Source organism: Echinops telfairi, unplaced genomic scaffold, assembly GCF_000313985.2.
Source record: "Echinops telfairi isolate 266 unplaced genomic scaffold, ASM31398v2 ScPeMD7_655;HRSCAF=1070, whole genome shotgun sequence".
Taxonomy (NCBI): Eukaryota; Metazoa; Chordata; class Mammalia; order Afrosoricida; family Tenrecidae; genus Echinops; species Echinops telfairi.
Window position 1 is genome coordinate 4,185,733 of NW_022104553.1, and position 15,361 is coordinate 4,201,093.

A 15,361-nucleotide genomic window follows, 5' to 3' on the forward strand; every position below is an offset into this window, starting at 1 on the left:
ATAGTATAGTCTGCCAGAAGGTCGTCTTTTAAATCTGTCTTGGAGAATCGAGAACAGCAAGATTTGACCTTACTTAATCTATACATATCATCATGAGAGATCAGTCCTTGTAAAAGGATATAATGCATGGTAAAGAAGAGGGTCAGCAAAAATGAGGAAGATCCTCATTGAGATGAACTGACAAAATGGTTGCACCAATTTGCTCCAACAAAGCAATGCTTGTGGGAATAGCACAGGACTAGGCAATTTTCCCTGTAAGTCAGAATTGACTTGATGTCATATAATAACAACAGGCCCAAGCAGCCATGTCTTATTTCATTTTTATCCCACAAAAAGATAGTAAATGCATGGAGAATATTAAACATTCAAGTAATTATGAAGTAAAATAATCATATGATTTTATTCCTAAAAATAGATCAGATTTCAAATAGTTAACTTAGCAGTTTTATTTATTTATTTGATCCCTTGAATTACAAAACTGTCATGTTTTAATAGTATTATCAGTGAACATGTTGCAAACCCAGCAATTTGTTTTATTACTTTTTTCCCCAATAGTTTTATTGATATGAAATTCACACATCATACATTTCCATAGTTAAAAAAAGTGCTGTCTATACACCATCACAATCAGTTTTAGTGCACCCTCCCTCTCCGACATTCATTATTTGCTCTCCAATTCCCTTCAGCCTCCCTCCCGTCACTGAAAAACCACTGCATCGCTTATTGTCTCTATGCATCTGTTCCTTCTGTGTTTTGTAAACTGAGAAGCTTAATAGAAACAATAAAAGCAAAACAGAAAAAAGATAAATTAAAAAATCAAAATAAAGAGGAAGAAAGAAAATACCACCAGCAATATTCAAATAAGCCAGAGAGAAAATTCCTGTCATGGAACAAATATTTAAATTAAAATATTTAATTTAAATATTTAAATTAAAATATTTAAAGCTAGAGCAATTCGGGATGGGTCAAGAGGAAGGTCAAATGACCAGGTATGATATTATCCTGTAGTTCCATTCACCATAATCAAGTTTACAATAAGCTTTGTCTGATAGTAAAGATGTTCATGTCCCTCAACTATGTCCAGAGGAGTTTTACCAGAGGCTTAACCAGGCTGCCGATGGGTTTTGAGTTCCCACTGTCCTTCATTGCCTTTACAAATTGGCAAACTCAACAATTTAGCTGAAGACATGGATGCTATAGCAAAATTATGTTGAAGAAACCAGAGGGTGCTTAGCTATCAGAAAGAATAGCATCTGGGGTCTTAAAGGCTTGTCTTAAAAACAGCAGCTATCTAAATGAGGTATCAATCAAGGCCACCTGGGAGCAGACAAGCCTGTGTGATCCAAGAATTGTAAATAATAAAATCCAAATCCAAAGGAAGGAATTATATTAGAGCTTAAATTGTTAGTACTCAGTTTGCAGAAGACCATGGATGACAGTGGAAGCCCAAAATACATTTGCAGCCTCCAACATGGTAAGACGAGGCTTTATACTCCCCAAAAGATAGTGTTGGAACCCAAGTAAGCAGTTCTACCCTGTCCTATAGGGTTGCTATGAGTCAGCATTGATTCTTTGTCAGGGAGTACACATGGATTAACCCTCTGGTAAATCTCCTCTGACTATAGTTGTGAGATCTGAATAGAGTTGTTATCAGAGAGCATTGTAAAGTCTATGATAGCAGATGTAGTTAGGTTAAAATGTAAAACATTATCATTTGATTTCCTTTTTGACTCATATTAAATTTGTTTCTGTTTTTTACATTTTATGCTTTCTTTTTGAAGGAGGTGTATCTATGTTTTATCTAGTCATTGTTCTTTTGTTTCCTGTTTGTATTTTGTGTAGTTCTCTGTATTTGAGCCCAAGACAGATAGATTTACAGAGACAGTAACGGACTGAATTGATAGTCACCTAGGGTTATGGCAGAAGAGGAAAGGAGGAAATGGGGAGCTGATAACAATGAGTACAAGAAGAATGTGTCAGTTATATGATATGTGATGTATATCTCCATAAAAATATAATAAAAATGTTTAAAGAAATACAACTTAAAAAAACAACACACTAGAACATTACAATTAGATAGCATATGAAAGAAGAAATATTCATTTAACAATTCTTTTTCTTTTCCAGTCTTTCCTATTGTAAGTAAATAATGGATTCCATTACCTCTATAGTCCACAATCGAAGGTGCCCATCCTCATGTGCAGTGGCGAGAATAGGTGGTTGAGCTTCTACTAAATTGGAGCCTCCATATTGCTTTTTGTCCATGAATTGTTGTTCTCCCACTAAACTATTTGTATTCTCACCTGCTGAGGAAATCAATGAAGAAACTATGATGTTTACGACAGGTTGGAATTCTGAATTTAATAGGAAATAAAGGATGGAGCAGGTTGGGAAAAGAGAAAATCCAGCACTTTCATTACCATAGAATTTTTAATAGCCTCTGCATACTTCAATTATGGCAGAAGCAAAAGCATCAAAACAACAACAAAATAAAGCAAAACCCAGGTGGGACCCCAGGTCATTGGAAAACCTAAAAGAAGTACAAATGGAAAGCCCATTTTTGGTCCTATTAAAACAGCCCTACACTGTAAAATACAGGTAAAACCAGATATACAAGATTTGCATATATAATAAATCTTACACATTTAATTGTCTTATAACTGTAGTATAAGTTTTAGGTAAATTTGTTTGAAATTTAAGAAGTTCATTAATATTGTTAAAATCTAGAATCAGCATTTTACAAGCATGATAATGGGTATTCTGAATAGTGCCTCTTGAACTACGTATAGCATCTCAGCACACAGCAGTCAAAAGAATGTGTGCGTATTCATACGGATAATTTTATTACCTAAACTGCCTATATCAAAGGAATTTTGACGATAGAAAAGAGGGGGGGTTTCATACTGACCTTTAACTTCTGCATCATGGATGCTTTGTTTGCTTCCCTATATTAGTGGAAGAAAAAGGACAATACTTCCATGACATTGTACAGAAATGAAATATATCGAATGTGTAGGGTTTTTGAAGTAGTTAAATTTCTATTTTAAACTTAAAAATAATTTAGAATCACCCCATAGGATTTTCACAGCTGTAAATCTTTATTGAAACAGATTGACACATCTTTCTCTCACAGTTGGTGGATTTGAACGACCAACTTTGGTTAGCAGCCACTCCTCCATCTGGTCTCCTTGAAATATGGATAGTGCTTTGAGATAGTTAATTGTGCCAGCCTGGCCGATAATCACATATGGGGCTGGTTGAAAGGTGGAGGGATAAATGGGTGGTGAAGCTCGTCTTTCTAGTTCTCGGGTCTCTTGTTTTGTGATGGTTGCCCCGGGTGCAGCTGCCTTAGCAGTTCCCTGCTTCAGCTTGCAAGATGGACTTCCTACAAGATATCCCCAAGGAGATGCCACATGGACCTACCCCAATGCAGCCCTTGGTGCTGGAGCAGCCGTGTGGAGACCCCTGCTTGTGCTGAGATGCTTGTTCGTTCACTGACTCAGCTTTCCTCCTGCAGTCGGCATCATTGCCTCTGTTTTGTGAGGTGGAGGACTTTATGGACTGGTGTTGTGTTAATGGGTTAATGTTGGACTTGTGTGCTTGGGCAGCATTGGGTTGGGATGTTTTTGTGATGCACCTTTTCTTTACATAAAACTCTCTCTTATACATGAGTCGCTGTGGATTTGTTTCTCCAAAGTACCTAGACTAATACATGCTTTTTTTTTTAAACATTTTATTAGGGGCTCATACAACTGTTATCCCAATCCATACACACATCGATTGTGTAAAGCGCATTTGTACATCGTTTCTCAAAACATTTTCTCTCCATTGAAACCCCCGACATTAGGTCCTCATTTTTCTCCTCCCTCCCTGCTCCCCCCTCCCGCATGAGCCCCTGATAGTTTATAAATGGGTATTTTGTCATATCTTGCCCTGTCCGACGTCTCCCTCCATCCACCTTTCGGTTGTCTGTCCCCCAGGGAGGAGGACACACACAGTTCCATGCAATCAGCTCCCTTCTTCCTACCCATTCTCCCTTTACCCTCCCTGTTTCGCCACTCACACCACTGGTCCTATAGGGCTCATCCGTCCCGGATTCCCTGTATTTCCAATTCCCATCTATACCAGTGTTTCAGCAAAATTTATGCTGTGAAAGTACTTTATTATTTTATGACCATAAACCTAGCACAAATAACTAATGTTCATAATCATGCATAGAGTATTCACATATGTAAAAGTACTTAAAACACAGAAAAACTGACCTATTTTTAAGGGAAAAAATAACTTTCACATAGATACATCCACAAACATATTTTTCTCTATCTTTATATTCAATCACAGGAGGGTCCCAAATGCTAAAGTGATCTATTATTGGAGTAGTACTGACTAGAAGAGGAAGACCTAACCTCCCCATTTCATGCTTACCTTGCTGCTTTGTGGACCCCTACTGGAATCACACTGAGATGAAGAGCATATGGAATCCTGGCTTGATCTCCTACAAAGGGAGACAGGAGACCCAAGGAAGACAAATTAAAATACTCACTTTTACTCCAAGAATATTCTTCTCTGCTTTAAGTTTAGTTGTTTCTTCTTTCATCATCTCTGAGTCACCCAATGGACAACAGAGCAAAAAACTACCCTGTCCCGTGCCTCCTCATAATTGTTCTTATGTTTGAGCCCGTTGTTGTAGCCACTGTGTCAATCCATTTTGTTGAGAGCTTCTCTTTTTTTTTCTTTCTTCTGACCTACTTTACCAAGCATGAAACTCTTCTCCAGGGAGTAGTCTCTCTTGATAACACGTCCAAAGGATGTAAGATTAAATCTCACCATCCTTGTCTCCAAGAAGCATTCTTACTGTACCTCTTCCAAATAGAGATCCGTTTGTTCTTTTGGCAGTCCGGGGTGCTTTCAATATTCTTTTTTACCCCCATACTCACATATAAATATATTTGCATATGTACATGCCTTTATTTAGACCTCTATAAGTGCCCTTTGCCTCCTAGCTCTTTCCTCTATTTCCTTTGACTTTCCTCTTGTCCCACTATCATGCTCAGGCTTCATTTGGGTTTCAGTAATTCCTCTTGGTTACATTACCTTTGATCACGTCCTACCAGGCCTCCTACCCCTCCTTACCACTGATTTGGATTACTAGTTGTTCCCTTGTCCCTGGGTTTGTTAACACCACTACCTTTCCCCCAACCTCTCCCTCTCCCATGTCTCTCTGGAACTGTTGGTCCCATTGTTTTTCTCCTCCAGATTGTTCATCCAGGCTATCTTATTTAAACAGACCTGAGGAGATAATAATATGCACAAAAACAAGACAGAGCAAAACTGAGCAACAATCTAAAACAAAACAACAACAGCAAACCAATGACAACAAAACAAAACACAACACAACAAGAAAGAAAAACTTGTAGTTAGTTCAAGGACTGCTTGTTGGCCTTTAGGAGTGTTGCTTTTAATATTCTTTGCCAGTACCCTAATTCAAACTCATAGATTCTTCTTTTTTCAGTCTCCCATACTAGATTTTGACTAAAGGTAGACAGGTGGGCATTTTCCATCTCTGCTGCTGCTATAAAGGAAATTGTGAGGCTGACATAGTAAGGGAACCAGCCCACATATGAAAGAAGTAATGGTATAGGCAGACAGCTAAAATGAGGTAGTCAACCCAACCGATGTCTTTCCTTAATTGTACTTCCTTACTCTGAAGGTAGGGAGAACAATTTCTAGATCACTTACATAAGTCTTAGACATTACTACATGATTAGTAAGTAGTGAGGTACCTTGCACATTCAGGGGTACGAAAGAGGAACAAGATGTCATTAATTCTAAAGCGTTTGGGATCCAAGTCAGGGTCCACAGTGAAGCAATCTTCAGGTCGGTAACTGGAAATAAGCATATATTCCATGGTAAAAAATCCCCAAATTAAGTAATTTATATTTTAACAATCAGATAGCCCATGTAGAGTGAATCAGCTCCTCAAATGTTTATATTATTGAAAATGAAGAAAAGCTAGAAGTTTAGAGTTTGAACATATTGTAGTTTTTTAAAAATAAATCATTTTATTGGGGGCTCTTACAGCTCTTATAACAATCCATACATCAATTGTCTCTAACTTATTTGTACATATGTTGCCATCATTATTTTAAATACATTTTCTTTCTTCTTGAGCCCTTGGTATTAGCTCCTCTTTTTTCCCTTCCTTCCCCACCCTCCCATCTTCATGGACCCCTGATAAATTACAAATTATTATTATTTTCATGTCTTATACCGTCCAATGTCTCCCTTCACCCCCCTGGGGAACATATTGTTTTAATGTTGCTTTGGGGACTACTAAGTTGATATCTGACTTGTGGAAACTCCATATGACAGAGTAGAACTTATAAATATGATTGTCTAGGCTGTAATCTTTTACGGAGAGAGTCTTGGTGACACAATGGCTAAGTACTCAGCTGCAGATCTAAAGTTTGAGAGTGAAAACACACCAGTTGCTATATGGAAAAGACTTGGTGATCTGCTATCATACAGATGGAAAGCCCAGTAGGACTCAATAGTCCACAGCAGCAGTCTTTACAAAAGCAGGTCATCAACCCATTGTGTTGTAGAATGAATGAGTGGTTCTGAACCACAAGCTATACGTTATCAGCCAAATGCTTAATACTTGTGCAACCAAGGCTCCTAGCGTCTTTAATAAGTCTTTGTATCACAACATAATATTGACTAGCTTAACATGTTTGTTTTTAAATTTAATTAATTGATCTAATTCTACTGCTTATAGGTGAGAGACTGGGTTTATACAATCCTCTGGAGGACCCTCCTAGAAGTTTAATGTAGTTTAAAAACTAGAATTCTACATTTTGACTAATTGGAATGACAAATTTGAATAAAATAGGATACTTCTCTTAAAGACTTTATAATTCAGTAGAGAAAACAAACAGGTTATTCAGTGATTGGTAAAGGAATCTTGGGAGAGGTTTGAGGCTGAGATAGCAATGGCTTCCACCTGGAATACAGACAATAACTTCAGTTTTAGAGTCTTTAAAGCTGGGATAAATTACCTTATGTGTTTATATGCAAAATTATGTTTTCTTGTAGGAAAAGGACACTATAGATGACCTACAACAGTTAGATTTTTTTCCCCTTCTGGTGGCTGTTTAATTTGCATGTATCCCTTAATAAAATGTCATGCACTTCAACAACATATCTCCAGGTTTAAATAAGAGATATTCTCAGGTGAACTGAACACTTTTTAGGCTATGGGATCAGGACAGTGGTCTGTGCCTTTTAAATTATGTGTCGACTAGTAAGTTATATACAAATTGACACAGTGTGCAAGCTGCACTAATATGAGGGTGAGAAACTGCTGTATATGAAGGGTGTTCAGTAGTTTATAGAAGAGACTTAGGGATATGACCACCAGGCAACAAGCATGGGAAAATAAACTCAGCAACTATTAGAGAGAAACCAGAAGTCTTGTACTTGCTGGAAACTAGGCAAAGAATGTACATGCTAAATACACCACAGTTTCTTAAAGTTGGAGATCAACAATGCCTGGTGATTATTATTGATTCTTCTTCAACATTGACCAGTGACTTGAGATGCTTTTGTGCACCCCCCCTCCCTTGCATAAGTGGATACTTCCCTGCCTCCAGTCCAACCCACCCAGACAAATATTTTAGCTGGGGACCAAATATCTAGCCTCTGGGGGCCCTGCATGGATAGCAGATCACATGGTCAGTTTGGTGTAGAAATCCCCACTACCCAAGCAATGAGTTTCTCCAATTCTTCTTTCCTTCCACTTTTCTTTGCCTCCTCCCTTCCTCCCTCCTTTCCTTCTCCAAGGCTCCGCCCTTAATGTGCTCATCCTCAGATCAGGAATTCCCACTCAAACTGTGCTTTTTGTTTTTTCACTTAATTTAATTAATGAACTTATTTTTGGCTTTTGTGTTTTGTTTTATTCTATGATTCCCCTTTCCTCTTATTTTCCCTTCCCATGTGTCCTCACCCACCTGTGGACCTGCATGGCTCCCATGCTAACACAAGAATGCCCACAGATCCAGGCAGACCCATCACAATAAGGTTTTTGTAAAACAGGGTTCTTTTCTCTTTTCTCCTGAGGGCATAGGCTTGCTCACTTTCAAGTTCCTTAGCAACATAACTCTATACCCACACCCAAGCCATGCCCTGTCTTTTGATTTTATTTCTCTTTGCACAGTTACAATTTTCCCTTTTAATTGTCTTTTTCTTTCATCTTTATCTTTTTCACCCTCATTTTCCTTCTTCCTCTCTTTTCTTTGTTTCTCTTCTTTCATTCTATTCCTTCTTATAATTATATACATAAATCTTCCTGTTGCTTATACTTTTTTCCTGCTCTACCCACTATCTCTTTCTTCTTTTCTCACGAAATATATTTCCACAATACATATTAATCCTTATTACTGCTCCGAGATATATTTTCTCCTATTTAAATAATTTTGCCCCCTTATTATTATTACTTTCATTTAATTCATTCTTTTCTCCCCTCCGCATTACCCAATAAACCTTCTCTATCCTTTTTGTGAAGTTCCTATTAGATCTCCTACATAGCACAAGACAGAGCCAACTACACCTAGATAACCCAGTAACCCATCATCAGTGAAACCCTCACAGAGTTGAAGAGAATAGACAGCTCAACAACAATTGTATAAAATTTGAACATGCCACTTTCAATGAAAGACAGTTCATCAGAAAAGAAACTCAATAAAGAAACAGAAGAGCTAAACAACATAATCAACCAGTTAAATCTCCTAGACTTATACAGAACATTCTACCTGACAACATTGGAGAAAAATTCTTCTCCAGTGCACATGGTACATACTGTAGAACAGACTACATATTGGGCCAACAAGTAAACCTTACAAATTAAACAAAACAAAACACCCCAAAGCCTGAGATCCCAGAGTCCATTTTCCAAGATCACAATGCTATAAAACTGGAAATCAGCAATAGAAAGAACAAGAACAAAAAGTGAAATGCATCAAAACTGAATAATATACTAGTTAAGATGACTGGTTAGTAGATCAAATAATGGATGAAATTAAGAAATCCCTTGAAACAAACAAAAATGATAACATAACATACCCAAATCTTGGGACACAACAAAAGCAGTTATCAGAGTACAATTTACAAGAATCAACACACATATGAAAAGAAGAAGAGAAATCTAAAATGAACACTTCAACACAATACCTCAAACAACTAGAGCGAGCAACAATATGAACTTTGCAACAAGAGGGAAAAAACCTCCAAAGATTAGATAGAAAAGAAATGAAATGGAAAACAGAAAAGTGATGAAAGAACTTCAACAAGAAGTTGATTCTTCAGACTTTGAAGTTAAACCCCAAACTTTTAGGGCCATCAATGAGGGAATTGGGGCTAACTTGAGAACTGTGGCACAGGGAATACATAGACTATCAGAAATAGGGAAGGACACAAACACAGAGGAGGCACAATTTGACAAATGGGATATACTGAAGATAAAACACCTGTGTACATCAAAATAATTCACCAAGAGAGTAATAAGAGAGTCCATGTACCAGGAAAATATCTTTAGCAATGACACATCAGACGAAGGCCTTATTACTAAAATCTACAATACTCTGCTAGCTTCCAAAATGAAAAAAACTAATTGGCCACTGAGGAGGTGGGCAAAGGACCTGAACAGAAGTTTCACAGGGGCAGAAATCCGAATGCCTAACAAACATATGAGAAAATGTCCCTGATCTTTAGCCATAAGAGAAATGCAAATTAAAACAACAATGAGGTACCACCTAACACCCTCAAAGAGAGCCCAATTAAAAAAATCAGAAAGCAACAAGTGTTGGAGGGGCTGTGGGGAGACAGGAACTCTCATCCACTGCCGGTGGACTTCTAAGTATGTACAGCCACTATGGAAATCGATCTGGCGATATCTAAAACAGATGGAAACTGAGTTACCATATGACCCAGCAACTGGGCAAAGAAGAAGTGAGTCTTACTATTTGAAAATGATATGATTTTATATGTAGATGACCCAAATGACTCCAAAAAAAGATTGTTAGAAACAATTTAGGGATTTGGCAAAATAGAAAGATACAAAATTAACAAACAGAAATCCATTGGATTCCAATACATGAGGAAATTTCAGAAGAAAAATAATCTTTTTAAATCTCAGAATAAGAAAACCACAGAACACTATTACACAAAATCGAAAGAGACCTACCCAAATGGAAGGATAGCTTGTGTTCATAGAAAGGAAGACTTAACACCATGAAAATGTCAATACTACTTAAAGCAATCTATAAATACAATGCAACTCTGATTGAAATTCCAACTACATTCTTTAAAGAAATGGAAAAACTAATTGTCAACTTCACATGAAGAAGGAAGAGACAGGATAAGCCAAAGTCTCCTTATAAAGAAGCATATGAGTAAAGTAAGAGGCATTGCGCTACTCAACCTCAAACCCTATTCCACAGCCACAGAAGTCAAAACAGCCTGGTACTGGTAACATCATAGATACATTGACCAATGTAACAGATTAGAAACTCCAGAAATAAATGTATGCACCTACACACAACTGGTTATCAACAAATGGCCAAAATATTAAATGTGAAAGAGACAGCCTCTTCAACAAATGGTGCTGGCAAAATTGGATCTTTAGCTGCACATGAAAGAAACAGGACCCTTACTTTTTTACATGCACAAAAATGAACTCAAGATAAATCAGAGACCTAAGTATGAATCCCAGAGCTATAATTATTAATGAGAAGATTGGGACAAACGTGAGGGCTCTACTTCAGGGCATACACATACTACCAAATATAAACAAGGAAGCACACAAAGTAGAAGACAAAATAGATGACAGGGCCCTACTACAAATAAAACACCTATGCATTTCAAAAGACTTCATCAAATTATCACCTTACACTCACAGAGAACAACAAATGCTGGAGAGAGTGCAGAGAGACTGAAAATCTTACACACTGCTGGTGGGCTTGTGAACATGTACAACTCTTATATATAGTGCTTCTAAAACAACTAGGATTGACCCAATAATATCTCTGCAAAGAAGTAAGAGACACAGCATGAATAGACAAATGCTCTTTCATGTTCAGGCAACATAATTCATAATAGCTGGAAACATCCCATCTTCTACATCGGTAGAAGAATGGATAAAGAAACTCTGGTATACACACAGAATGGAAGACTAACTGTGCATTCTCAAAATACAGTGATGTTACCACAAAAAAAGTCATATGAGATGGATAGATCTGGAAACCATAATACTGGGCAAAGTTCAACAATCCCCAAAATGATTATTGTATAAGACCACTGCTATAAGGATAAACACCAATATTAAAGCAGGCATCTGTTCTCGGGTCATGTAATCTAATCTGGTCTCCCAAGCAACAAAGTGGTGTGCCTATATGCTCATGATCCATATATTACCCCCTTGTTTGTACATTACCTAACCACTTTGACAGAGGAGGCCTTACCTCATCTGGGATCAGTTTCTCATAGTGGTGTAGAGGAAGGAAACCAATCCATCATATAACTTTGTTTTACATTCACACCAAATCAACAGGCACCCCTACAAAGGTGCAGAGGGAACTCTAAAGAGGTGTTGGGGGGACATGCTTGTCTTGAACCTATTTTCTCTATTCAGCCCTTGGTGACTCAGGCAGTGTACTATAGACAATCAGGATTTTAGACTCTGTCCTTTTGAGTGCACCACATCCTTCACAGGCAATACTAGAAAGATTCAATTTGGGAATCCCACTAAGAAAACTATATTTCACCTTCAAGACACCTGGAGCAGATTAAAGGAAGTGAACCAATTCATTGGATTTCAGGCTGAAACTTCTTTGTGTAAGCAGCAGCAGATAACTACTACCTGAAGGTTGTGGAATTGGACTTTGGACTTTGGGTGAGACTTTTGCCTTGAGGGTGCCCAATAAATGGCAACTCAACATGATCATATACTTGTTATTTTCATACTTTCTTTGCTTTTTAGTCCAGCAAGCTCACTTTGTGGACAAGCATTATTGAAAGTTTTGCCCTATCTTTTACTTTCATTGATGAGTAAATAGTGTCCAGTCAGCGATCCATGTATGTTATTCTAAAAACCTGTCCTATACATGTATCTCGGGTTGTTAATCAACCTTCTTCCAATCCTGATATCGCATTCTTTTCATAAATTTAGTTTCCTTGATAATTTGCTCAGCATATAGATTGAATAAGCATGGTAAGTGAATACAACCCTGACACACACCTTTCTTGAATTTAAACCATGTAGCATTCCCTTGTTCTGTTCATACAACTGCCTCCTGACCAAGTTCATGTTCCTCAAGAGCCCAATTAAGTGCTCTGGAATTTTCATTCTTCTCAAGGCTACCCATAGTTTGTTAGGGTCTACACAGTGGAATACTTTTGCATAGGCAATAAAACACAAATAGACATCTTTCTGATATTCTCTGCTTTCAGAGACTCCATCTGACATCAACACTGATATTCCTCATTCCACGTCTACTTCTGATTCTGGCCCAAATTCCTGGCTGCTCCAAATGCACTGCTGCAACTTTTGTTGAATTATCTATAGCTATATTAATTGCATGTGATATTCATGATATTATTCTATAATTTGCGCATTCTCTTGGGTCACCTTTCTTTGGAATGAGTCCAAATACAGATCTGCAATATGCAGATGATGCAACTTTGTTTGCTGAAAATGAGGTGTTGAAGCCCTTGCTGATGAAGATCAGGGATTGCAGCCTTCAGTATGGATTACAACTCAATGGAAAGACCAAAATCCTCACAACTTGACCAATAGGTAGTATCATGATCAACAAGATTGAAGTTGTCAATGATTTTGTCTTGCTTGGATCCACAATCAATGCTCATGAAGCAGTAGGCAAGAGAAAAAACAACGCCTCACTTGTCTGCCGCATAAGACCTCTTTAAAGTGTTGAAAAGCAAGGATGTTACTTTGAGGACTAAGCTGTGCCTGACTCAAGCCTTATTATTTTCAGTCACCTCATATGCATGTGAAAATTGGACATTGACAACAGAAGAATGAAGAAGAATCAATGCATTTGACTTCTGCTGGTAAAGAATATTGACTATACCCTGATTGCCCAAAGAGAAAACACATCTGTCTTGGATGACACACAGCCAGAATGAACCTTAATAGCAAGGATGGTGCTAGACTTTGTCTCAAATACTTCGGACATGTTATCAGGAGAAACCAGTCCCTGGAAAATGACATTGTCCTTGGTAAAATGTGTAAGGGCAGCAAGAAAGAGGATGACCCTTAACAAGGTGGATTGACACACTGGCTTTAACAATGGGCAGAAACGTAAGAACAACTAAGGATGGTGCCGGACTGGCTGGTATTTTGTTCTTTTGTACATAGGGGTCCTTTAAGTCAGAAGGGACTAAAGGCATCTAACCATAACAACTACATACACGTATACTTTCCTTTTCTTAAAATTATTTAAAATTTGACACCACTGCCAAAATTAATGAGACTAGCAATACAATTACAATATGCCTCATGGGGATGATTTATAATGTTCTCTAATAAAATGATAATACTGTCTCCAATGTGGACCAGTGACATGTATAAAGCACAGATATATGAATGGATTTTGAACTCACACTTAATCATAGTCCTACATCTTGGATGCAACCCTACTCAGTACCTGCCCCCATGATGAGATAAATGAATAAATGGGTGCTATAGCAAGTGTGGTGAAGAAGTCAAATGGTCCCTGGCTATCAGAAAGAATTGTGTCTGGGGTCTTAAAGGCTTATCTTAAAACAAGAAGACCTCTAAGTGAGGTGTCAGTTAAGTCCACACGGAACAAGCACACCAGCCTATGTGAGCCAGGATTATAAATTATAAAATCCAAGACTGGAGGAGGCAACGCTATTAGACCTTAAAATCCGAGTATCTGGTTTGCGGAAGGCTACGCATGACAATGAATGCCGAAAATCCATTTGCAGGGTCATCCAGTGAATTCCCTCTGATCATTGAGCAGAGATGTGAATAACCTTGCATTGGAAAGTGGGCTAAGGTAGATGTAGTTAAAATTTTATACCTTATCATTTGATCTCCCCCCAACAGTTTTATTGGTATATAATTCACATAGAATGCAATTCAATAGTTCAATAATACCAAGAAGAGTTGTACAATCACCACCATAATCAGTTATAGAATATTTTCTTCATTCTTGCACTCATCATAATTAACTTCCCATTTATCCTCAAACTTCCCTGCCATACTCCCAAGGAACCATGAACCCAGTTATTGCTCTATAGATTTAAGTATCCTGCAATTCATATACAGAAAAACATTTTTTAAATGGACAAACAGAAAAGAAAACTAACAAAAAATAAAAAAGTAAAACAGATAAAACTCTAATCAAAACATGGCATCCCTCACTGAACCATGGTGCTACAGGGGATAGCACTGGAGACACAGTGCAGGAATAGTGCACTGTCTGGCCCCATCACACTGGGGTGAGGCAATCAGGGCATGCAGCAGAGCAGCAGGGAGAGCAGAGTGATGAAGCCCCCGGGGAATATAAAAAATAGACTTTGGAGACAGATTGTGGCACCCCATCAGACTCGACTGGAAAATACTCATAAAGGCCAACAAACAGACCTTGAACTAGTTATAGGCTTTTTCTTTTTTGTCAGTGGCTTTCTTTTTGTTATTGTTATTTTTTGTTTTTGTTTTGTTGTTGTTGTTATAGTTTTGTTGGTTTTGACTTCCTTTGTTGGTTTATTTGGCTTTGTGAGGTTTTTGCACTTATTAATGTATCTGTTTGTCTATCTAGAAAAGATAGGTGGGATAAATAATTCAGAGATGGAAAAGAATGGGACCAATGGTTCCAGGGGCATACGGGAGAAGGGGAGGTAGGAGAAAGGAAGGGGTGGGGGTAACCAACCCAGGGGGAAGGGAACAACAAGTGAACTAAAATCAATGGAATGAAGGTCGTAGGATGCCTAGTAGGGCTTAATCAAGGGCAATGTAGCGGCGAGGAATTACCTGAATGAAAGCCAAACATGATGGTGGGACAAGAGGGAAGTAAAAGGAAATAGAGGAAAGAACCAGGAGGCAAAGGACATTTATAGAGGCCTAAATACAGGCATGTATATATGCAAATACATATATAATGAGAGGGGAATAGAACTATGTACTCATATCTCTATGTTAAGAATTAAGGTTGCAGATGGATATTGGGCCTCGACTCAAGTACTCTCTTAACACAAGAACACTTTGTTCTAACAATCCAGCATTCTGTGATGCTCACCTTCTCAACATGATCGCTGAAGA

The 15,361-nt window shown here is 37.9% G+C and overlaps 1 protein-coding gene across 1 annotated transcript in view; it reads right to left on the bottom strand.

Moving 5' to 3' along the window:
- WDR64 (WD repeat domain 64) overlaps positions 1-15,361 on the bottom strand; it is a 253,246-nt gene that overhangs the window by 55,064 nt on the left and 182,821 nt on the right. Inside the window, exons 17-20 of the mRNA XM_030886170.1 lie at positions 5,784-5,885; positions 4,426-4,495; positions 2,909-2,945; positions 2,164-2,303 (exon numbers count right to left, since the gene is read on the bottom strand). Of these exons, the coding sequence (XP_030742030.1) occupies positions 2,164-2,303; positions 2,909-2,945; positions 4,426-4,495; positions 5,784-5,885 (349 nt within the window). The remainder of the gene's footprint in view (positions 1-2,163; positions 2,304-2,908; positions 2,946-4,425; positions 4,496-5,783; positions 5,886-15,361) is intronic.